Source organism: Staurois parvus, unplaced genomic scaffold, assembly GCF_062004578.1.
Source record: "Staurois parvus isolate SC_StPar_1 unplaced genomic scaffold, SC_StPar_1.0 ptg000697l, whole genome shotgun sequence".
In the NCBI taxonomy this organism is placed as follows: Eukaryota; Metazoa; Chordata; class Amphibia; order Anura; family Ranidae; genus Staurois; species Staurois parvus.
In genome coordinates this window covers 3,476,972-3,499,984 of record NW_028318493.1, presented here as the reverse complement: position 1 = coordinate 3,499,984, position 23,013 = coordinate 3,476,972, and the positions used below count along the sequence as shown (strand labels likewise).

At 42.2% G+C, this 23,013-nt stretch overlaps 1 protein-coding gene across 1 annotated transcript in view; it reads right to left on the bottom strand.

Annotated features, from left to right (window-relative positions):
* The window catches only part of NRAP (nebulin related anchoring protein), a 151,171-nt gene that overhangs the window by 53,959 nt on the left and 74,199 nt on the right, over positions 1–23,013 (bottom strand). Inside the window, exons 18-27 of the mRNA XM_089653065.1 lie at positions 22,720–22,821; positions 22,442–22,639; positions 21,917–22,021; positions 20,466–20,564; positions 15,703–15,807; positions 14,285–14,392; positions 12,138–12,449; positions 8,759–8,863; positions 5,869–5,967; positions 3,998–4,102 (exon numbers count right to left, since the gene is read on the bottom strand). Coding sequence (XP_089509191.1) covers positions 3,998–4,102; positions 5,869–5,967; positions 8,759–8,863; positions 12,138–12,449; positions 14,285–14,392; positions 15,703–15,807; positions 20,466–20,564; positions 21,917–22,021; positions 22,442–22,639; positions 22,720–22,821 — 1,338 coding nt within the window. The remainder of the gene's footprint in view (positions 1–3,997; positions 4,103–5,868; positions 5,968–8,758; positions 8,864–12,137; positions 12,450–14,284; positions 14,393–15,702; positions 15,808–20,465; positions 20,565–21,916; positions 22,022–22,441; positions 22,640–22,719; positions 22,822–23,013) is intronic.

The window sequence follows — 23,013 nt, the reverse complement described above, 5'->3', positions numbered from 1 at the left end:
ACAAAGGTCATTCAAAAAAATGAAGATCAATAAAGTGTTCATTCAGTGAACCCTCCTTTGGATAACGAAAAATATGTGCATCTGTCATCAATTCCCGTGCAAAGACATCCTCCACCATATATCTGCTCACCTCACGCAGTGTGACCTCACAGTATACAATGTTACGGTCTAACTGCACTTTTGGTCCCATATGGACTCAGAAGATTGCTGAAGGAAGACTCCAAAGTAAGCTCCCTCCTGATGAGCATCTTTGTATCAGCCGTATTCCTCATTAAAAAGAACTCGACATAGTGCTTTATCCTTATAAACGTTTATTCATCTATTAAAACCTATGAAATATTCTCACGTTCCGGAGGTGTATTGTGCACCAGGTATGATGAAGATCCCGTGATGTACTGATTAAACACTAGATGGCAGTATCATCTCAGCAGCAGAGTCCTGTACAAGCTCAAAACAGACACCATCCGTAATATAATACAAGGCAAAGCACAGGCCACTTAATGAACGCTATTGTCTGCTGTAATGTCATTCCAAGAGCCGTTTGTAGAGTACTACAAGCTGTTATCCCCATGAATGGCAATGTCATGACATCATCCGCACCCTCCTCTCCGACGCGTTTCATCGCTAGTCACGTGACTTATCAAGGATACCCTCCAAAATACACCTCCGGAACATGAGAATATTTCATATGTTTTAATTGATGAATAAAAGTTTAAAAGGATAAAGCACTATGTCGAGTTCTCTTTAATGAGGAATACGGCTGATACAAAGACGCTCATCAGGAGAGAGCTTACTTTGGAGTCTTTCATTCAGCAAGCTGATCTTCTGAGTCCATATGGGACCAAAAGTGCAGTTAGACCATAACATTGTATACTGTGAGGTCACACTGCGTGAGGTGAGCAGATATATGGTGGAGGATGTCTCTGCACGGGAATTGATGACATATGCACATATTTTTCGTTATCGAAAGGAGGTTTCACTTAATGAACACTTTATTGATTGAACTTGATTTTTTTAATGACTTTTGTTTGATTCATACTTAAAAATATTCTTTATTTTTTATTTGTTTGTGTGGTTTTTATATATATATATATATATATATATATATATATATATATATATATTTATTTTTTTTATTATTATTATTTCAATATTAATATTTTTTCAATTTTTTCTTCTATTATATATTTATATATATTTGTTTTTTGGTTATATAATGGTTTGTGCCATTGTTTCATGTAGCACAGCATTTCACTTCACATTATGAAGGTATATTCTAAGCTATGACAGGATTGAGGTGAAAATACCGGAGGAGGGACAGACATGAATGGTTGGTTCTCTGCCCACCCCACCTCCCCTCCCCCCACATTGCAGGACAAGTCTGGCTCACTCCTCCTCCTTGACCTCATCATGTGACGCGCGCTCCCCAGTTGTCCTGGTAATGAGAAGTTGTCTACTAGCCAGACCTGGACAGAGTGATGGCGGCAGAGTGAGAGGTGAGAGACCCTCCTGTGGGAGGGGGATGCAGGGAAATTCTAATTGAGTAAAGGAGGGTAGTTATAATTGAAGGGGCGCCGCAGGGAAATTATAATTGTGGGGGAAGGGTAATTTATTCGAAGGGGGATCTGCAGGAGAATTATAATTGAAAGGGGGTGGGGCTGCTGAAGTATTATAATTGTGTAGGGGAGGGTAATTTAATTGAAGGTAGGTCTGCAGGAGAATTATAATTGAAGGGGGGGGGGGCTGCTGGGGAATTATAATTGTGTAGGGGAGGGTAATTATAATTGAAGGGGGGCTACAGGGAAATTATAATTGTGGGGGAAGGGTAATTTAATTGAAGGTAGGTCTGCAGGAGAATTATAATTGAAAGGAAGGGGGCTGCTGGGGAATTATAATTCTGTAGCGGAGGGTTATTATAAATGAAGGGGGTTACAGTGAAATTATAATTGTGGGGGAAGGGTAATTTAATTGAAGGTAGGCTTGCAGGAGAATTATAATTGAAAGGGGGGGGGGCTGCAGAGAAATTATAATTAAAGGGGAGGGGGGCTGCAGGGGAATTATAATTGTGTGCGGGAGTGTAAATATAATGGAAGGGGGCATGGGAATTATATATAACAGATTAGGGGGCTATGTGAGGTGTTATAATGGGGGTGGGGGGAGTTGTTGTGGGGCAATTTTAACAAGTCGGGGAAATGTGATGGAGGGGATTACAGGGTCATTTTAATGTCACGGGGGCAGAGGGAAGTACCATGGGTAAGTTATAGTAGTGGAGTGGGAGATTTATGTTGGGGGGGTCTGTAATTGTAATGGGGGAAATACTCTAGGGTAATTATAATGTGGGGGGGGGGGGTTCCAGGGAGTTTATAATGGAGGTGGGGAGGTTTCAGAGTAATCATAATTGAGGGATTATTGCACGGAGATTACCGGTATATGTAACAGAGGAGAATGTATGAGGTAATAATAATGGGAGGTGGTGTTGTGGGGCAATTATAAAATTATTGGAGGGGTGACACCACGCCAGGTGACACCAACCCTAGCACTGCTACTATGTCCAAATGTTGCAACTCTCACAGATTCCTCTAAGGCCACACTCTACATAAGGGGCCCTGACATGCTGCACAACTTTCAGCTATACATATTATATGCAGCTAAAACTCACCAAACACTCATCACATTCTGACTTACAATGAACTTTTGATCCACCAACAGCTATGTCGTAGATGTCTATGCTTGGATACACATTGCCCGGATAGTCTAGGTAAATCCTGCTAACAGTTTTGGTAACTCTGAAGGAGATTGTATGTATATTATGCAATCAGATTGTAATGTACATGGTGAGCTTGAGAGTATTAAAATGTTGGAAATCAGAATAGGTCCCTTCTTCCTGACTAACATTTGAGAAAAGTCTACTCCACACTAACAAAAGGTGTTAGCCATCCTGCCCTGAGCAGCAGTGACTACTTAAATTTAGTGTTGGTAGGCTGCAATCAGCCTAAGCCTGATTGAGAGTTCAGCTTTCCATAAGACATACAGAACAGGGCTCAGGTCCTGCCCCCTGCTCCCTGACTGAGACTGACAGCAGCTGCCACTCCTGTCTCTGAGCCAATGGGGAGAGAGAGAGCTGAGAGAGCCTCTGTTCTCCTGCACAGAGCTGGATTGAGATTGGGCTCAGGTAAGCATTGGGGGGGGGCTGGGGAAGAGTGCAATACTGAAGGTTTTTTACCTTCATGCATAGAATGCATGAAGGTAAAAAATCTTCAGCTGATAGAATCACTTTAAACCTCCTTGTGGTTGGCCAGCAAGATATATTGCCAGTGGGGCAGGCAGGGAGAACGTATTGATATTCTGGAGTGACCTTGTGGAGTTAGTCAGTCCTCCTGGCAGGGAATGGATGCAGGTATATACCTGATCCTCTTGGACCAGCTGTCAGAAGAAGTCAAACGTGATCAGACAGTGGGCTGGATTTGAGTCCTATAATGTTCAGCAAGGGGGATTGTTGCACCATGGAGGAACTTCAACATAAATAGAGTCTGGAAAAGCTACTCAGACATTCGGTCTCAGCTAAAGTGTGGAGATCTCTTCCAGGGGAGCCAGAGGCTCAACCATCCAGTATCTTACAGCCAGGAGCTGAATTCACATAATGCCAGGTAGGCTTAAAGGTTCTCTATCTGTGAAGACTGTGAAACCATTTACCCAGCTTCTGGGGTCTACCATGTCCATGGGTGCCATAACCCTCTCTTCCAGAAGTATGTTATGTGCCCTAACCGTCTTTTCTTGTTTGCTCAGAAAAGTGAGTGGCTCTCTTCTGTTTACATTGCTCCGATACTGCTGGGGTGAATTTAGGTCAACCTGCCTTTCCTCCGAGGTTCCTCATATGCCTTAGCGGGTCAGGGGGTGCTACAAAGGTAAAATGAAAGTTATTTAAGGGCCAACCTGCCATACCGGTCCTGAAATATTACCACCCTGGCCTATATTCCCACCAGAGTGAGGAACTTGCCTCGCTAATGTTCAGAGCATTGAGTTTTGCTTGCAGAAGTTCAGGAAGCTCAGCAGTGGAGGTATATCTGTGCTTGATGTTCTCCCCCTGCTCTTTGTATTTGCTCTGTGGAAATAGAAATCATATAAAATACACAGTTATTATTGAGGAAGAGCTACTGGGAGCAAAATTGGAGCATTATGGGGAAATCACATTGCAATCACAATTTTGATTAAATGAATTGGACTCAATGGGAAAGGATAAATTAAAGTGTTACTATACCCAGGACCCTGCATTCACTATATCTGGTTTCCCCCGGACCCTGCATTCACTATATCTGGTCTCCCCGGACCCTGCATTCACTATATCTGGTCTCCCCGGACCCTGCATTCACTTTATCTGGTCTTCCCAGACCCTGCATTCACTATATCTGGTCTCCCCGGACCCTGCATTCACTATATCTGGTCTCCCCGGACCCTGCATTCACTATATCTGGTCTTCCCAGACCCTGCATTCACTATATCTGGTCTCCCCGGACCCTGCATTCACTATATCTGGTCTCCCACAGTACACAGCACATGGAAATGAAATTATTTTATTAAATATAAACTGCTAAATACATTTTCTCATCAGCAGTATACAGCAGTGACTTATATCAGTGTCCAGCAGAGCACTGGTTAAAGCTTGTAAGAATTTTCATTCTCCCCTGATTGTCCTAAGAGGGCACATGACCCCTGACCCTCTGTCTGGATAGTGCTGATTGGCCCTGTACTGATCACATGCACTCTACAAAAAAAAAAACTCTCTAGCAATGCACACCAAACTGATCATGTGCAGTTTGCCCCCAAGGCTCTGTTCTATCAGCAGATTAATTAGGGACAGTAGAAGAAGGGTGAGATCAGATAAGACAGGATCAAACAGCCTTTTCACACAATGCAGGGGATTAAACACTTAGGTTCCACAGTGAGTATAACAGACGTGCTTTTCTGCAAATACAGACTGATGTTACGGTTGAGGGTTTAGTAACACTTTAAGATGTTTTGGTGATTTTTTTAGGGCTCAAGTATTAGCCATTGAGGGTTGAAACAAACTTTTTTATCCGTGGTACATTGTGGTAACTCACACGCTACAGTAATGCATGTTACGTGTTTTAGCGCATTGCCGTGATACTAATTTTGAATAGCATGCCAATACACTAAGGCAACACAACTCCAATGCACATGGAGGCCAATGCACTACAGTGTGTGATAACACACTACCATGGCTTGGGGTAAGCTTATGTTGTGTTGCCAAAAATGGTGCTTGTCTGTGTTTTTTTTTTCTACTGATGCGTTGCCAACTCATTCATTCACGCACAAACATTATGCGCAACAACCCTTGTGGTATCTTGTGTGCAACACTGCAACAAGACACCAAGATCTGAATGGGTCCTAAGGGTCATAAGCTCCTTTCATCTGTCCTAGACCTGTTCTTGTCTCTTCATTAACTTCAGTATCCTAGGGCCCATTCAGACTTCAAACTCACAAATACTTCCGTTTTCCCTAAATGTGGTGTGCAGCCCCCTGAGTTCTCTGTTCCTTGGAGTGGACAGTTGTCCCTGAAGCAGGGACGGACTGATCATTTGGAAACTCGGGCACTGCCTGAGGGCCTGGGGTCAGTAGGGGGCCCCATGAGATGCCCCTGGTATCTTTTTCATAGGCTTTTTTGAGTTTGGGCAAGGACACAGGGGCCCATGATCCCCTATTGCCCGGGGGCCCCATGAGTTGTCAGTCTGCCCCTGCCCCAAAGTCTTTTTCCTACTGACACATCTGGGAGCCATGGGATGTACACAAGTAACATTTAGGAAAGACACATGAAGAATTTCTAACTGAATGGCCAAGTTCCAGACTTACATCCACTGCCTGATTGTAGCTGGTCCGGGCTTGAATCATCTCTGGTGTATCCTGGATGCTGGTGAACTTCAGCGCCGATGGCAGCTGCCTGTATGACTTCTGTACAATGCAAGATAATGGGAAACATAAAATACAGAGTCACTGGGGCCTATTCACAGAAGACAATTATCGAAGCAAGCAGTATGTATAGCCCATGCTGACCAAGTTCAAATGTTTTGGGGGTTTGTTTGTTTTAAGTAGTAGTAAAGTATAAAGGGCACGTTTTTTTTATTGCTGTGTGCGTCCCATTGATGTGTATATATGCACATGGGAAAATTTATTGATATCATACGTATACTGGAATTCTACAAGCCCAATATCTCTTTCACGCACAAAAAAAGACTGTTCAGATATTTTCCTTGCTAGGAAAAAATTTAGCTCTGTAGTCTCTTTATGTGTTGTGGTTGGTGATAGAATTCTGGCTACTATGGTACTTGTAACCCCAGCAGAGGTGGGGGTGGCAGTGAAATAAACATCGGTAGTAATAAGTTGCGGGAGTGGTAGTAGGGTTGTCACCTCATCCCTTTAAAACCGAACACATATTAATTACACAGATTCTGTGGCTGATTAAGGTGGTGACTAAACTCTCCTAGTGCCATATCTGCATTAAATTAGCCTCAGATCTTGAAATTATTATTATTATACAGTATTTATAAAGCACCAATAGTTCGCTCAGCGCTGTACATTACAAAGGGGGACAGAACATGTGACAGAACAATACCAATACAATGGAAAACATGAGGGGATCGAGGGCCCTGCTCTTTCGCGCTTACAATCTAGGAGATGGCAGTGTTGAGGAGATAGTGGTGGTGGAGGCAGCAGGTATGGTGGAGATGGTGGTAGAATATATTATTGAGGTGGAGGTGGTGGTGGTGGTGGTAGAACTGGTGGCAGTTCTAGTGCCAACAGAAATTTAGATGCTATTATACAGTATGTATCAGGTATGGCTTGTGACATGATAAAGAAAAATTATTATCAGTTTAATTTTCCAATGATTCATTTACATTAGTAAGTGCTTATATGCTAATGTTAGGTTCTTGATTTATTACCAGGTTTGCTTGCTAGAATGACATTGCAGAAAGCTGCAACTAGAACAAATTGTTGTTCTTTGTATGCTTGGACTGCCTTGTTGTGGAACATGGACACAGTTAGACTTGTGTTACAATTAGGTTTTTGGTCTAAAGTATGGAAGAGCATGGGTTTGGTCAGAACTTAGGTTCGGACTGAACACAGAAACAAGCTGTCATCCTGCCAAATGAGCATTTCCCCGCCCCGCAGCCATATGTTATTATTTTTTTATTATACAGTATTTATATAGCGCCAAAAAGTTTGCTCAGCGCTGTACATTGTAGTGGGGGACAGAACATGAGACAATACAGTAACAATACACGAGGGGTTCGAGGGCCCTGCTCTTTGGAGCTTACAATCTAGGAGGGAGGGGGTAATGGTACAGGAGGAAGTGGCTGTGGGGGATGGAGTGGTATGAGGAGTGGAGGAGATCAGCTGTTAGGTGAGTGTGGGGTAGGCTTCCCTGAAGAGATTTGTTTTCAGGGTGCGCTTAAAGGTGAGGAGGGTAGGTGACAGTCTGATGGATTGGGGTAGTGAGTTGCAGAGGATGGGGGAAGTCCTTGAGAAGTCCTGGAGTCGGGCATGGGAGAAGAAGACTAAGGAGCTAGAGAGTAGGAGGTCTTGTGAGGAGTGAAGAGTACGTGTTGGGTGGTATTTGGGTATCAGGTCGGTGAGGTAGTTTGGGGCAGTATTATGAATAGCTTTGCACGTCAATGTTAGTAGTTTGAATTTTATGCGTTGGGCAATCGGAAATGGAGGGAATGACAGAGGGGGGTGGCAGATACGGAGCGGTTGGTAAGGTGGATGAGTCTGGCCGCTGAGTTTAGGATAGACTGAAGCGGGGATAGTCTGTAATGAGGTAGGCCGGTGAGAAGGGAGTTGCAGTAGTCCAGGCGTGAGATAATAAGGGAGTGAATGAGTAGTTTAGTAGTGTCTGGGGTTAGGAACGGATGTATTTTGGAGATGTTGCGGAGGTGGAGCCTGCATGAATTTGCCAGCGATTGGACATGGGGTTGGAAGGACAGATTGTAGTCTAGAGTGACACCAAGGACCTTGGCTTGTGGGGTGGGACTGATGGTAGCGTTATTAGTCGTGATGGAAAGGATGGGGGGGGGGCACGGGCTGGGGGGAAAACTAGTCGCTCGGTTTTGGAAAGGTTTAATATGTAACCAAAGGACAGGGTTGCTTATCATATCATTGACCTAATATTATTATACAGGATTTATATATGGCCAGATATGGTCAATGAGAGCATACAGAAATGGTGCCATTCCAGGATAGAAATGTCTCTGCAACAGCATGCAATGTTCTCTGCCTGGAGTCGCTCTTCCATGAGTTGCGCAAAGCCAGTTTCCAATGCTGGCCGAGGACTTTGGCTGTGATTCGTAAGGGCCAACCTGACAGGTCCCCTTTAATGCAGCCAAGCTCCAAATTCAGATGCTGAATGGAAGCTTTAGCTATCATACATATCAGATATCACATTCCTTACAGATATCCTTTACTGGTGGCTGTGGTAGTACTGGCGGCAGTAGCTGCAGTCGTTATAGTCCTTCCTATATCAACAACCATGGTAGAAGTAAAACTGATAGCAGCTGCCAAAGTATCAGCAGTCTTAGAGATGGTCATCCTAGCAATGCTGATGTAGGTGGTGATGTTGGTTTTTGTGACAGAACCAATACTGATCATAATACTAATGGCAGAACTACAGAAGGTAGTGATGGAGGAGAATATTGATAGGGTGGCAGCAGCAATCTTAGTGGTGGAGATATTTTTGGTTTCTCACCTCACTGATGAGCTCGGCTGCTTTCTTTGCCTGTAGCACATCAAGCGACCCCTCAGTGATCCAGCCAACTCCCCTCATCCACTTCAGGTCCGATTTATACTGGTTCTGCAGGGTAGATAAACAGGATGAAAAGAACATTTCAGGATCCTTTACATATGGTTTCCCAACACCCCTCCCAACTCTCCACACATATACCATAGTGCCGTACAGGTAACAAAAATCAATGACATTAAACCCACCTATATGTTTTCAATCTAACATGACTCAAAAGGTCCCACACATGCCTGGTCAAGAGTGAAATGACCTACCAGGACATGGGTCGGTTCTTGAAGAAAACACAGGAAAACTTCCAAACTCCAGGACTGGAGAGGCTCAGTTAGAACTGAGCCTGGAACTTTTAGTATAGTAGGAATGTCATAGAACAGCTTATCTGGAAATTTCCTTATATAGAGGAGTCTTCTATACTGCGATAATATTGCCCATATGTAGAGGAATGCAGACCTAGCATCAGATACACTATATTCCCAAAAGTTTACACGCACATGAAGTTTAATGGCATCCCAGTCTTAGTCCGTAGGGTTCAATATTGAATTGGCCCCGCCCTTTGCAGCTATAACAGCTTCAACTCTTCTGGGAAGGCCATCCACAAGGTTTAGGAGGGTGTCTATGGGAAGGTTTGACCATTCTTCCAGAAGCACATTTGTGAGGTCAGGCACTGATGTCGGACAAGAAGGCCTGGTTCGCAGTTCCCAAACTGTTTCCACAAAGTTGGAGCATGAAATTGTCCAAAATTTCTTGGTATGCTGATGCTTTAAGAGTTCTCTTCACTGGAACTAGGGGGCCAAACCCAACCCCTGAAACACAACCCCACACCATAATCCCCCTCCACCAAACTTTACACTTGGCACTATGCAGTCAAACAAGTACCTTTCTCCAGGCAACCGCCAAACCCAGACACATGCAACAGATTACCAGACAGAGAAGCTTGATTTGTCACTCCACAGAACATGTCTCCATTGCTCTAGAGTCCAGTGGCGGCGTGCTTTACACCACTGCACCCAATGCTTTGCACTGCACTTGGTGATATAAGGCTTGGAAACCCATTCCATGAAGCTCTCTATGCACTGTTGTTGTGCTAATCTGAAGGCCACATGAAGTTTGGAGGTCTTTAGCTATTAACTCTGCAGACAGTTGGTGACTTCTGCGCACTGTGCGCTTCAGCATGCACTGACCCCGCTCTGCAATTTTACGTGGCCTACCACTTGATGGTTGAGTTGCTATTGTTCCCAGTTGCTTCCACTTTGTTGTAATACCACTAACAGTTGAGCGTGGAACATTTAGTAGCCAGGAAATGTCACGGATGGACTTATTGCACAGGTGGCCACCTATCATGGTACCACTCTTGGAGTCACTGAGCTCCTGAGAGCGACCCATTCTTTCACAAATGTTTGTAGAAGCAGTCTGCATGCCGAGGGGCTGGATTATATACACCTGTGGCCATTGAGGTGATTGCAACACCTGAATCCAATGATTTGAAGGACTGGCCCAATACTTTTGGCAATATAGTGTACATAGGTAGGTAAGCTCATGTATGCCAAGAAAGTGTCAGTATAACACTTTTAAGTGTTCATTACCTCTTACAGATACCGCAATTCCCTTAAAATGCCTTCTTCTGCTTCAGTCAGATTGTGCCATCTTTGTTCAGGCATCATCCAGGGTCCCCTATAAAGATGCCAGCTCAGAGATGACACAGTCCTGTAAATCTTGGTTTCTGTTCAGTTCACAAATGTCTGACTCTGATCGTCCTACTGCAGCCTCTCAACTTGGGACTTACTACAAAGTTACAAGGTTACAATGTGGTCACTGGAGGAGAGAAGACTGAGGAAATGCTTCTTCCTGCCTGCAGCAGACTGATGACATCATCTCTGCCTAAGCAAAGTCATAGACTGGAAATTAAGCTGATAAAAGGTGAAGCTTCCTTGAAAAATGTATACTGTTGCTGTATATTGTGACATTTCAGTTACACCTAACAAGGTTAACTTGTCTACTTGGGATCCTTCAGATCCTGTGATCAGTTTTAGGAATTTTTATAGCATGCTGGAAAATCTCTACTGATGCAACACACTCCTTGTGTTCTAGCACTTGGTCTTGAACATATCTTATTAAAACCTAAATGCTATATGGCTGAGTGACATAGCAATGACGGCATCCTGAGATGTAAATCTTCTGGATATATAATGTTGATAAACACAAATTATGTCACGCCAGAAAAGTTCTTTGCGGGTCGAGGCAAGGAGGTGAGCGTGCATTGCAGCCAGTTGTGGATACCCTCTTGTCATCATATACATCTATCACCCACTTTCACGGGTGTCTGTCATATTTGAATAATAGGTGCTTTCACACCATTCTGGACTTTATTTGTCTATTAGCATTTTATGCATTTTTAGTGACATGCGTTTTTTCTGGATTGTATATGTTACTCACGTCATGTGACATTTTGTTAAGCACTATCACGCATGCGGTCATGTGTGTGTTGTTTGCTGACACTGCTTTGTGTAGAGTTATTTGATTTTGTTTTTTTGGGGGTAATTTTGTATACGATTACATGTGTTTTTGATTGTCCCAATTTGGGCACACTGGATACATTAGTCCCATTTGGACTCTTTTAATGTTTTACCATCACCGTAAGATCCAATTAGGATCTATTTGGGCACACTTTATGCACTAGTCCCATTTGGACAATTTTTGATAATTTATACCACTATTAAATCCAATTAGGATCAATTCACACACAGATTTGTGTGAATATTGGGCACACTTTCTTCTTCACATATTTGTTTTTTCGCGGTATCTTTTTTCACTTATCCTTGATCCTTGTGAGATCATGCTTTATATTTAGACCTCACAGCGTATAGGCAGAGCCTATGAGATATAGTCACGTTATACACTTTGTCATATGTCACATATGTTCATTTATATTTATTTATGTTCATATAAGTTGCTTATATTTATCTTTCACATATTTATGTACGTTTTATATTTTGCAAATTTGGTATTAGCGCTACATCATTTACTGTGTTATTTGCTCATAGATCATTAGGTATATGATTGGATCGGGGTGGACTGACAACTCATGGGGCCCCCGGGCAATAGGGGATCATGGGGCCCCTGTGCCCTTGCCCAAACACAAAAAAACCTATGAAAAAGGTACCAGGGGCATCTCATGGGGCCCCCTACTAACCCCGGGCCCTCGGGCAGTGCCCGAGGTTCCAAATGGTCAGTCCGCCCCTGGATTGGATGTAGGCAGCTTCATTCGTTTTAGGGATTTAGGTAGGAGCGCAGGAGGTTCTCACTTACATTAGTCTCTTTCTATACTTACGTCACTCTGTAGCTCATAAGCCTTCTTCGCCCACTGCAGCTTCATGTCAGTTGGCAGGGCACTGTAGCGGTGGAGGAATGTCCTGTAACCCTGATCCGTTGCCAGAGCCTGCGCCATGGTGGCATGTGCCATGTCTAGCATGTCCATGGACACGTGGTACCGTTTATTCATCTCCTCAAAGGCACGCTTGTATTCCAGGTCACTCTGCATTTTTGTCATCTGGAGTGAGTGTGAAATTTTAGAGTCTCCATCTGCAGCCTGAACCCCAATTAGCTTCCCCTTGGTCTTCTCATATCCTTCCTTGTACTTTATCTGCAAAATAAGAACAAATGTAACATGATTTGATTATATTAAAAACTGGAGGATAGCACATGGGGGGAATTAATAAAAAGTGTCTGAGACAGACTTTGTCTCAACAGGAGTGCAGTCAAAGATGGAAGCTGATTGGTTGGATAATGGCACTAGTCGAGATAGAACGTGTCTCTGACACTTTTCATTAATTCCCCAATTAGGTTTCCTGTAGTTCTTGTAGAATGCAAAGGCATCTCCTATTGTAGTATATGAAAAAATTGCAGTCAGTCAAAATGGGGCACTTACAGTGATTCTAAAGTCTCAAGATGTTTTTACCTTCATGCGTTCTATGCGTGAAGGTGAAAAACCTTCTGTGTGCAGCAGCCTCCCTTCCCCCCCCCCATACTTGCCTGAGCCTCATCCCGATCCAATGATGTACATGAAAGCAGCGGCTCTCCGGAGACTCTCTCTACTCATTGGCTGAGACAGCAGCAGGAGTCATTGGCTCCCGCTACTGTCAATCAAAGCCAGTGAGCCAATGAGGAAAGAGTAGGGGGCAGGGCTGAGCCACATGTAGTATGTGAATGGACACACAGAGCAATGGCTCAGGAGCGATCGGGGGCTCCCATAGCATGCTGCTTGCTCTGAGGGCACTCAGCAGAAAGGAGGGGCTAGGAGCGCCAGCGGGAGACCTGAGAATAGGAGGATTGGAGTGCTCTGTGCAAAAGCATTACACAGAACAGGTAACTATGACATGCTTGTTATATTTAAAAAAAAAAAAGAATTGCCTTTATTATCACTTTAAGATGCAACTTTCATGTGACTTCGGAGAGTTTGCATTGCAGTCTATGGCACTGAAGATGCATGAAAGTAGCATCAAAGTAGTGTAGGAAACTTTTTAAAGTCACTGTGACTTCAAGTTGCATAGGTTTGAACGGCTTCCGCTGAAATAGATGAAATATTAGTCCTACAAGGGAAATAAATCTGAACTTTAAGTAGTTAAAAATATTTTACACTCCATCCACACTTGTGCGACTTTTCGTGCAGCTTTGGACACATAAATTCCTTTTTTTTCTTAAATCTGCCTTTATTGTCACTTTAAGTATTTGGCTCAGCAAATTCACCTGCTCCCCCTCTTCTGCTAAAGTGACAAGTACAAGTACAATGGAATTTTGGACCCATTTGATTATATTATTATTATTTTATAATATTGTTTCAATAGATTTGATCATCACAACTGAAATATTTAAATGAAAAAGTATTGAGCAGGTGAGCTGTGGTCAATGTATGCAAGGTTTAATTTTTAGTTCTCATGCACGCTGGACATTTTTACAGCGGTTGTTTTTTGGCTTTTGGTGTTTTTTTCTACAGCCAATAAACTCCCCAGCATGTTACCTATATGTCCATGCACACATAGGCTGTAATCAGTGTTTTTTTGGCAGGGGCATTTTTTGTATGGAAAAAACCCCAGAACTAGTGGGTTTCTAAAGGAGTTTTTTAGCTGAAAAAATGCTCTAATGCTGAAAAACGCAGCAAAACGTGTTAAAGCACAGCAAACTGGCAATTATCGATGTTTTTGGAGCAAACAAAATTTGTTCTTTTAAACAGAAAAAAAATGCAAATGTGGAAAAACACAGCTAAACACTAATGCAAAAACGCTAAAAAACGCTGAAAAACTTGCGTTTTTAATGTGATTTCACACAACTAATGCTACCAGAGTTATTAAAATGCCCCGTGTGAATGGAGCATTATGAGCAAAAAGAAAGTAGGCAATTAAGAGAAAAATTTCCTCTTTGTATCAACTTTGCCTCAAGAACTACTTCTAGCTCTACAGATGAGGATAACTTTGTACTTACGTCACTGGCCAGATCTCGCTTGGCTTTGGCTGTGAGGATGGACAGTGAATCCAAACGCAACTCAAATCCCCTTTCCTTCTGCTTCTCCCAACTGCTCTTATACAGCTTCTGCTCCACACCATCCAGGAAGAGAGAAAAGAGTTAGACAGAGAAAGATAGATAGATAGATAGATAGATAGATAGATAGATAGATACATAGATAGATACATAGATAGATAATAGGGGCATATAAAGCAGAACATCCCACCCTGTGAAATCTTCCCTTACTTAGTTGTCACCAGAACTAGTGTCACCATTAGAAAATTTCCTTGTATTCCAGTTCTTATGACAACTGTAAAATTTTGGATTTCCCATCACTTTCTCCTGGACAATGGTTACCATCACAAATAGAGAGGGTAATTCTCCCCATTCGGTGGGAATACAGATAGGAAAAAACCCCCGATCAAGGGTCTAACCCAACCTTTCTCAACCTTTTTACCCTCGAGGAACCCTTAAAATAGTTTTCAGGTCTCCGGGAAAAAAATGCTTCATATTGGTGACTGGTGGGAAGAATACAACCCTTACAACGTTGGTCAGAATGCCACTCTTACAGGTAGATAAAAAGATCATTGGTGTCATGCCTCTGGCTCTGCCAAGTGGCATTGGTCAGCCCCAGAATTACGCAGGCACCATCAAATGGGTGGTCAATTAGTCACATTTTAAGGAACCACTGGACACCTCTGGAGGAACCCCAGGTTTCCACAGAACTCTGGTTGAGAAAGACTGGTCTAACCATTCCATATTCCAACTATTTTTTTGCCATCTGTGGTGGAACATGAAATGATATGTGAAGTCTTTCCAATGGGATTGCAAGTCTTTCCACGTCTTTTAAAACAGGTCCTCTGTACCCTCATTGCAAAACTTCAGTTTTCTTTGTTTTCTGCTGAAGTAAAAGAACTTTATTGTATTTTTTTGGAGTACAGGACCTTCCTTTCATGGCAATGGGTGCACTACCACTGTCTGGGCACCTGCGAACATTGAAGTGAAACTTTTGCATGCAAGGTGGACCTTGGACATTGCCATCTTTCCAAAGGGGATAAAAACATATTCAGTAGAGTGAAAGGGTTTTAACTTCACTTAATGGTTTAATTGCTGTCTGCCCTTTGCTATCTTGGTTACACATGGCCAGGAATTGAGGAAACAATTTCCCCAAATGAGTCACACACAGAAATAAAAATCTGAAACAACATTCAAACAAAGGTAAACAAAAAATGCCTGAAATTAGGCTTTAAGATAGCTTTGCAAATTGTTACTGGACCTGACAGTTTCACCACAGGGTTGTCCAGATGCAAACTATCCTATCGTTTTTTCACTTTTATAAGAAGTTTAATATTTTAAACTTTGATTCTGCACAAGACATATCTGTAAGATGTACTTACCTCACTGAGATTGGCAGCATTGATTCTGGCCTGCAAGAAGACAGGCTCATCCTTGTGAATGGTGTAGTGGTGCAGAAGGTCCTCCATACTTGACTTGTAGACGATCTGTAAGACATAAGAGTTATTAGTGATTGGGTTGCTTCAAATCATTTATAGCCATCTTCATCTTCATCCCACAAGTCTGCCTATCTCTAAGTCTGATCCCAACAGAGAGTGGTTGATGTGTCCAGAGCTTTGTTTGCCATAATGACTAGTACCTAAGATCATTGGGTTTGAGTGAGCAGCGCCAAGACTCAACATTTGCAAATTGTGCTAACTTTTTTTCCTTTTATCTTCCCTTATCTGGAAGGATCTGTGGACATCTTTGGCTAGATTCGGCAAGTGGAAGCCTGAAATAAATAAAGCCCAGAAGGTACAATTACCAAACTTTTGCTGCAATGGTGGGCTCTCTCCAGGGATAATTCAGGGAAAATTCCAGGGGAAATTTACACCGTGTGCACAAATATAAATATTAGGCAAGTTGTATTTTTTGAGGATTCATTTCATTATTGAACAACTACAGTTCTCTCAGTCAATCCAAAATGTTAATAAACCTCAAACCTGAATATTTAAGAAAGTAAAAGTGAGGTTTTGGCTTTCTTAGAATATCTATGTGTGAACAAATATTGAGCAACTCTTAGTGTGCAGAATTATTATGTTAAATCAAAACTTTTCTTATCTCACTTGTGTATTTTCATCTCTTAAAATGAGAATTATAAGCAAACAACTAAAAGTTTACAAATAAACATTTCTGACATTTAAAAAAAATCAGTGACCAATATAGCCACCCTTCTTTTCAATAACAGGCATACGCCTTCCATTCATGGAGTCTGTCAGTTTATTGATCTGTTGAAAATCAATTTTTTGTGCAGCAGCAACCACAGCCTCCCAGACACTGTTCAGAGAGGTGTACTGTTTTCTTTCACTGTATATTTCCCATTTAAGAAGGACCCACAAGTTCTCAATATGGTTTAGGTCAGGTGAGGAAGGGGGCCATTATTCTTTCATATTGAAGGCCTTTACTGGCTAGCCATGCAGTGGAGTACTTCGATGCATGTGATGGAACATTGTCCTGCATAAATATCATGGTCTTCTTGAGAGGTCTAGACTTTTTCCTGTACCACCGCTTGAAGAAAGTGGCTTCTGGCAGTAGGTTTGGGAGTTGATTTTGAGCCCATCTTCAAACCGAAAAGGTCCAACTAGCTCATCTTTAATAATACCAGCCCATACCGGTACCCCACCTCCACCTTCCTGGCGTCTGAGACGGGCCCATCTATCTGGTCCTTCCAGAGTCACTCTCATCTCATCAGTCCATAAAACCTTTGAAAAATCTCTTTCTTCAGATATTTCTTGGACCAGTCTTGACATTTCAACTTATGTGTACTGTTGATGCTATATAAATTCTGTATAATAATAATGTGCCTTGTTCAGCTGCGGTCGGGTTTCAGCCTTCCTTACCTTGGCCATGTCTCTGAACACTGAACACCTTGTACTTCTGGGCACTCCAGCAGGGGTGGACTGACAACTCATGGGGCCCCCGGGCAATAGGGGATCATGGGGCCCCTGTGTCCTTGCCCAAACACAAAAAAGCCTATAAAAAAAGTACCAGGGGCATCTCATGGGGCTTCCTACTGACCCCGGGCCAAATGGTCAGTCCGCGTCTGCACTCCAGGTATGTTTCAGTTCTAGAATATGACAGCACTGGAGGATAATGGGTTCTGGTAGCTTCACGTTTGATGCTTCTCAAATCTTTAGCAGTTAATTTGCGTCTTTTTTTCTCAAAACGTTTCTTGTGACCCTGTTGACTATTTTGCCTGAGAAAAAGAGAATCTGCCTAATAATTATGCACACCTTGATATACAGTTGCAAGAAAAAGTATGTGAACCCCTTGGGATTACGTGGAGTTTTGCATGAATTGGGCATAAAATGTGCTCTGAACGTCATCTAAGTCACAACAATAGAAGAACACAGTCTGCTGAACATAATACTACACAAACATTAGATGTTGCCATGGTTTAATTGCAGATAACATGTAAACATTCACAGTGCAGGGAGGAAAAAGTATGTGAACCTTTGGACTTAATAACTGGTTGACCCTCCTTTGGCAGCAATAACCTCAACCAAACGTTTCCTGTAGTTGCAGATCAGACCTGCACAATGATCTGGAGTAATTTTGGACCACTCCTCTTCACAAAACTGTTTCAGTGTAGCAATATTCTTGGGATGTCTGGTGTGAATCGCTCTCTTAAGGTCATGCCACAGCATTTCAATCGGGTTGCGGTCAGGACTCTGACTGGGCCACTCCAGAAGGCGTATTCTGTGCTGCTGCAGCCATTGTTTTGTTGAATTACTTGTATGCTTTGGGTCATTGTCCTGTTGCATCACCCATCCTCTGCGGAGCTTCAGTTGGCGGACAGATGGTCGTACGTTTTCCTGCAAAATGTCTTGATAAACTCTGGAATTCATTTTCCCATCAATGACAACAATTCGTCCAGGCCCTGAGGCAGCAAAGCAGCCCCAAACCATGATGCTCCCTCCACCGTGTTTTACAGTGGGGATGAGGTTTTGATGTTGGTGTGCTGTGCCTTTTTTTCTTCACACATAGTGTTGTGTGTTCTTCCCAAACAACTCAATCTTGGTTTCATCTGTCCACAGTATATTTTGCCAGTAGTGCTGTGGAACATCCAGGTGCTCTTTTGCAGACTTCAAACGTGCTGCAATATTCTTTTTGGACAGCAATGGCTTCCTCCGTGGTGTCCTCCCATGTACTCCATTCTTGTTTAGTGTTTTCCTTATTGTAGATGTGTCAACAAAAATGTTAGCATGTGCCAGAGATTTCTGTAGGTCTTTAGCTGACACTCTGGGATTCTTCTTTACCTCATGCAGCATTCTGCACTGTGCTCTTGCAGTCATTTTTACAGGACGACCACGCCTAGGGAGAGTAGCAACAGTGCTAAACTTTCTCCATTTGTAGACAGTCTGTCTTACCGTGGACACATGAACATCAAGGCTTTTGGAGATACTTTTGTAACCCTTTCCAGCTTCTTGCAAGTCAACAATTCTTGATCGTAGGTCTTCTGAGAGCTCTTTTCTGTGAGGCATGGTTCACATCAGACAGTGCTTCTTGAAACCAGTAAACCCAAAACAGGCGTGTGTTTTTTAAGGGCAGGACAGCTGTCAGCAACACATCCAATATCATCACACTATTTTTAGTCAAGGTTGGCTCACTCCTGGCTCCAATTAGCTCTGGGAGAAGTCATTAAGCTAGGGCCTCACATACTTTTTCCTCTCTGCACTGTGAATGTTTACATGTTATGTGCAATTAAACCATGGCAACATCTAATGTTTGTGTAGTATTATGTTCAGCAGACTGTGTTCTTCTATTGTTGTGACTTAGATGACGTTCAGAGCACATTTTATGCCCAATTCATGCAAAACTCCACGTAATCCCAAGGAGTTCACATACTTTTTCTTGCAACTGTAGGGTGTTGATCTCTTTAGGCCACACACTCCCTCATTACACAAACACACATCACCTGATATGCTTAAATCCAATAAGTATTCAAGTTTATACAGCCGGGAATTGGACAATATGCATAAAAATGATGATTTGGTCAAAATACTCACTTGCCTAATAATTATGCACACAGTGTACATACATTTCAGCTATGTACTGACATACACTTTAAGGTGGAACTTCACTCACTCAATCAAGATTGACTAATTTTAATCCTTATGCTGCTAGCATTAGTAAACGGATAGAAAAGTTTATCATATTTGCTTGTTTTACACCTTTTGGTTTTTTTTTTACATTTCTTCAGTTACTTACTCGTTTCTGGCTTTGGCAAATGATGTCACATATCCCAAGAGTATTCATTAGGGGAAGAGGGGCTTTCTCAATTAAGCACAGCTTCTTCTGCTTGCATGCCTGAGCTAAGGGCATATGGATTCCAGGAAGTAAATGCTAGGTTAATCATCTGCCCTTACTCAAGATGGCCACGACCAGAAATGCTAGGGGATATTTTTCAAAATGATTTCTCAACAAAATAAAGCATGGAGACATGGATGGATGGGGGAGTTTGCTTTGAATAATATTTGCTTGAGGTCAGGGGCGGACTGACAACTCATGGGGCCCCGAGCAATAGGGGATCATGGGGCCCCTGTGTCCTTGCCCAAACTCAAAAAAGCCTATGAAAAAGGTATCAGGGGCATCTCATGGGGCCCCCTACTGACCCCGGGCCCTCGGGCAGTGCCCGAGTTTCCAAATGGTCAGTCCGCCACTGCTTGAGGTGATTGTAGCCATATTAGTGCATTTGCGACAGAAACAATTGAGTACTGTCCGTGATACTTTTTGTATTTGCACTAACATACAATTTTGAGGACACGCTTTCGGGGTATGTCCCCTTCTTCAAGGTCCAAGCAGTACTCAAGTACTGCTTGGACCTTAAAAAAGGGGACATACCGCGAAAGCTTGTCCTCAAAATTGTATGTTAGTGCAAATAAAAAAAGTATCACGGACAGTACGCAATTGTTTCTGTCTTTGAATAATAAAAATGGATTAAATAGTCATTTTTGTGCTCAGATGAAGTATATTTCCACTTTAACAGTTAAGGCTAGTTTTAATGCCAATGTCAATGCCTAGTACACATGGTTAGCTATTGATTTGTTTTATTTACACCATTAGTCTGTATTACCCATTCTGCACATCATTCTGGTATACTCACATCACTTTGCAGCTCCTGGCTCTTTTTGGCATGCTTGACGCCTGGGGTGTCCGCAATGCTGGTAAATTTTAAGGTGTCAGCTTTCTGACGATACTTTTTCTGAAAAAAAATAAGAACGCTTAAAGCCTAATTGACAAAATGCTTAAAAGACCATATATTGCTGCAGAGACTACTCCCAAAATGGGGGAGGGGAGGAACAAATGAAAAACTAAAGAGGTACTCGTCCCCAACACCTCTACAACTTCCCAAATCACCTTCAATCAGACTGCTTAAACTTAAGAGCCTATATAATCTTATTACTAATATATATGATGTATTGCTGATACCTATGTGCCATCACTGTGGTTATCTAGTTGGTAATGGGAGATCACCCATGTATCCAATTCTTCAGGAGTTACATGACATATACACTCACCGGCCACTTTATTAGGTACATCTGTTCAATTGCTTGGAAACACAAATTGCTAATCAGCCAATCACATGGCAGCAACTCAAGACGACTTGCTGAAGTTCAAACCGAGCATCAGAATGGGGAAGAAAAGGGATTTAAGTGACTTTGAACGTGGCATGGTTGTTGGTACCAGACGGGCTGGTCTGAGTATTTCAAAAACTGCTGATCTGCTGGGATTTTCACGCACAACCATCTCTAGGGCTTACAGAGTATGGTCCGAAAAAGAGAAAATATTCGGTGAGCGGCAGTTGAGTTGTGAGGAAATGCCTTGTTGATGTCAGAGGTCAGAGAAGAATGGGCAGACTGGTTGCAGATGATAGGCAACAGTAACTCATGTCAATATGGAGCAAAATCTCTAAGGATTGTTTCCAACACCTTGTAGAATCTATGCCATGTAGAATTAAAGCGGAGTTCCAGTTGATTTAAAAAAAAAATAAAAGACAGCAGCTACAAAAACTGTAGCTGCTGAACTTTAAAATACAGACACTTACCTGTCCCTCGGTCCAGCGGTGTCCTCACCTTGGTTGGTTTCACCAGCCGTCTTCTCTCCCTGGTGTTGGAATCTTCAGTGTGGGCACTTGGCTGCAGGGTGCCTACATATTTTTCATATATTTTGTAATAAAAACACATTTCAACATGCAATATATATATTGAAATATATTGATATTAATATTAATTAATCTGGCCAAAATTGTAGCATTTCAAATATATGGCAATATATTTGGGAAGAATATTTTTTAACTATATTTCAAAAATATTTTTCGTCCATATGGGTATTTTTACACACTTTTACATTGTTTTTCATTTAACTTTATTGTTATCACAAGGGGGCACACAAGCCAAATAAACAGAACAGTTATTTGGAAAGATGCCGGATGTAACTTTTTGTGTCTGTACCTAACCACAGTAGTTATTATTAATTTGGAACCACCAATCAATATTTGGATAGGAGTTCCTATCTATATAGTTTCCAAGACAATACTGAGAGTGTCCAGCTCACCTCACTAACGAGTTCCCCAGCCTTCTTAGCCTGTTCCACGTTTACACTTCCCTCTGTCATCCATCCGACTCCTTTCATCCACGTCAGATCAGATTTGTATTGACGCTGCAGCAAATAATTAATTGAATGTTATTGTTACATTAAAAAATAGAACTTCATTTTTTTAAAGTATTTTTGTTTGGAAGTATTCCATAAATGATAAGAACTACAGAAAAAAAATGTAATAATATATGACAATATATGCTCCACAAATACAATTCAGTTATTCACTGTTTGGCCTCTTTGGGGGTGCTGCTAGTTGTCTTGTCTTGCTTTGAAAACCCACATATCAAAGTGCTTGGTGTCGCTCCTCTTATTATTGTTACATGCTGCCGCCCCGCAAATACCCAAGCAGGGTGCACCTTTGCAGAGCTGTGATTTAATTACTTCAAAGTGAAACACCTCTTTAAAGTCAGGTTTCCATTATTCTGTCTCCCTCCTCTAAATTTTGGAAAAGTACTGTAATTTACCAGTCACGTATCTCACCTCACTTTGTAGGTCATAAGCTTTCTTGGCCCATGTCACTTTCATGTCCTCAGGAAGTATGGTGTACTCATGTAGTTTAGTGCGATAATCCAGTTCACTAGCAAGTGATTGGGCCTTCTTGGCATGAGTGATGTTGACCATGTCCATCGGTAGGTGGAACTGAGCCTTACTCTCCTCAAAGCCTTTCTTGTAGGATATCTACAACGTAAATCAGAAACAAATGCATCAATATCAGCGATATATTAAACTCTACATAAGCATTGGGACCGTTGCTCTACCTCGCTACTCAGTTTCCCGACTTGCATGGAGTGAAGGAGTCTGGAGTCACTGGTTGCCGCTGCTTTGCCCTTACTTTTTTCATATTCTTCTTTGTATTTGATCTGTGGTGGAGAAGACAGAGATGGGAAGTTTTACACCACTTCTGCTGTAACATCCAAACTTTTAGCATGAACCAAAAAGTCTAGTAAGTGTGGGTACATGGGCCACAAACTAAAATGTCAAACTTTTTAACTCTTTGGATAGAGTGGGTAGGCATTAGATTAGGTTGTTGACTATGATCCAGAGAAGGAGAT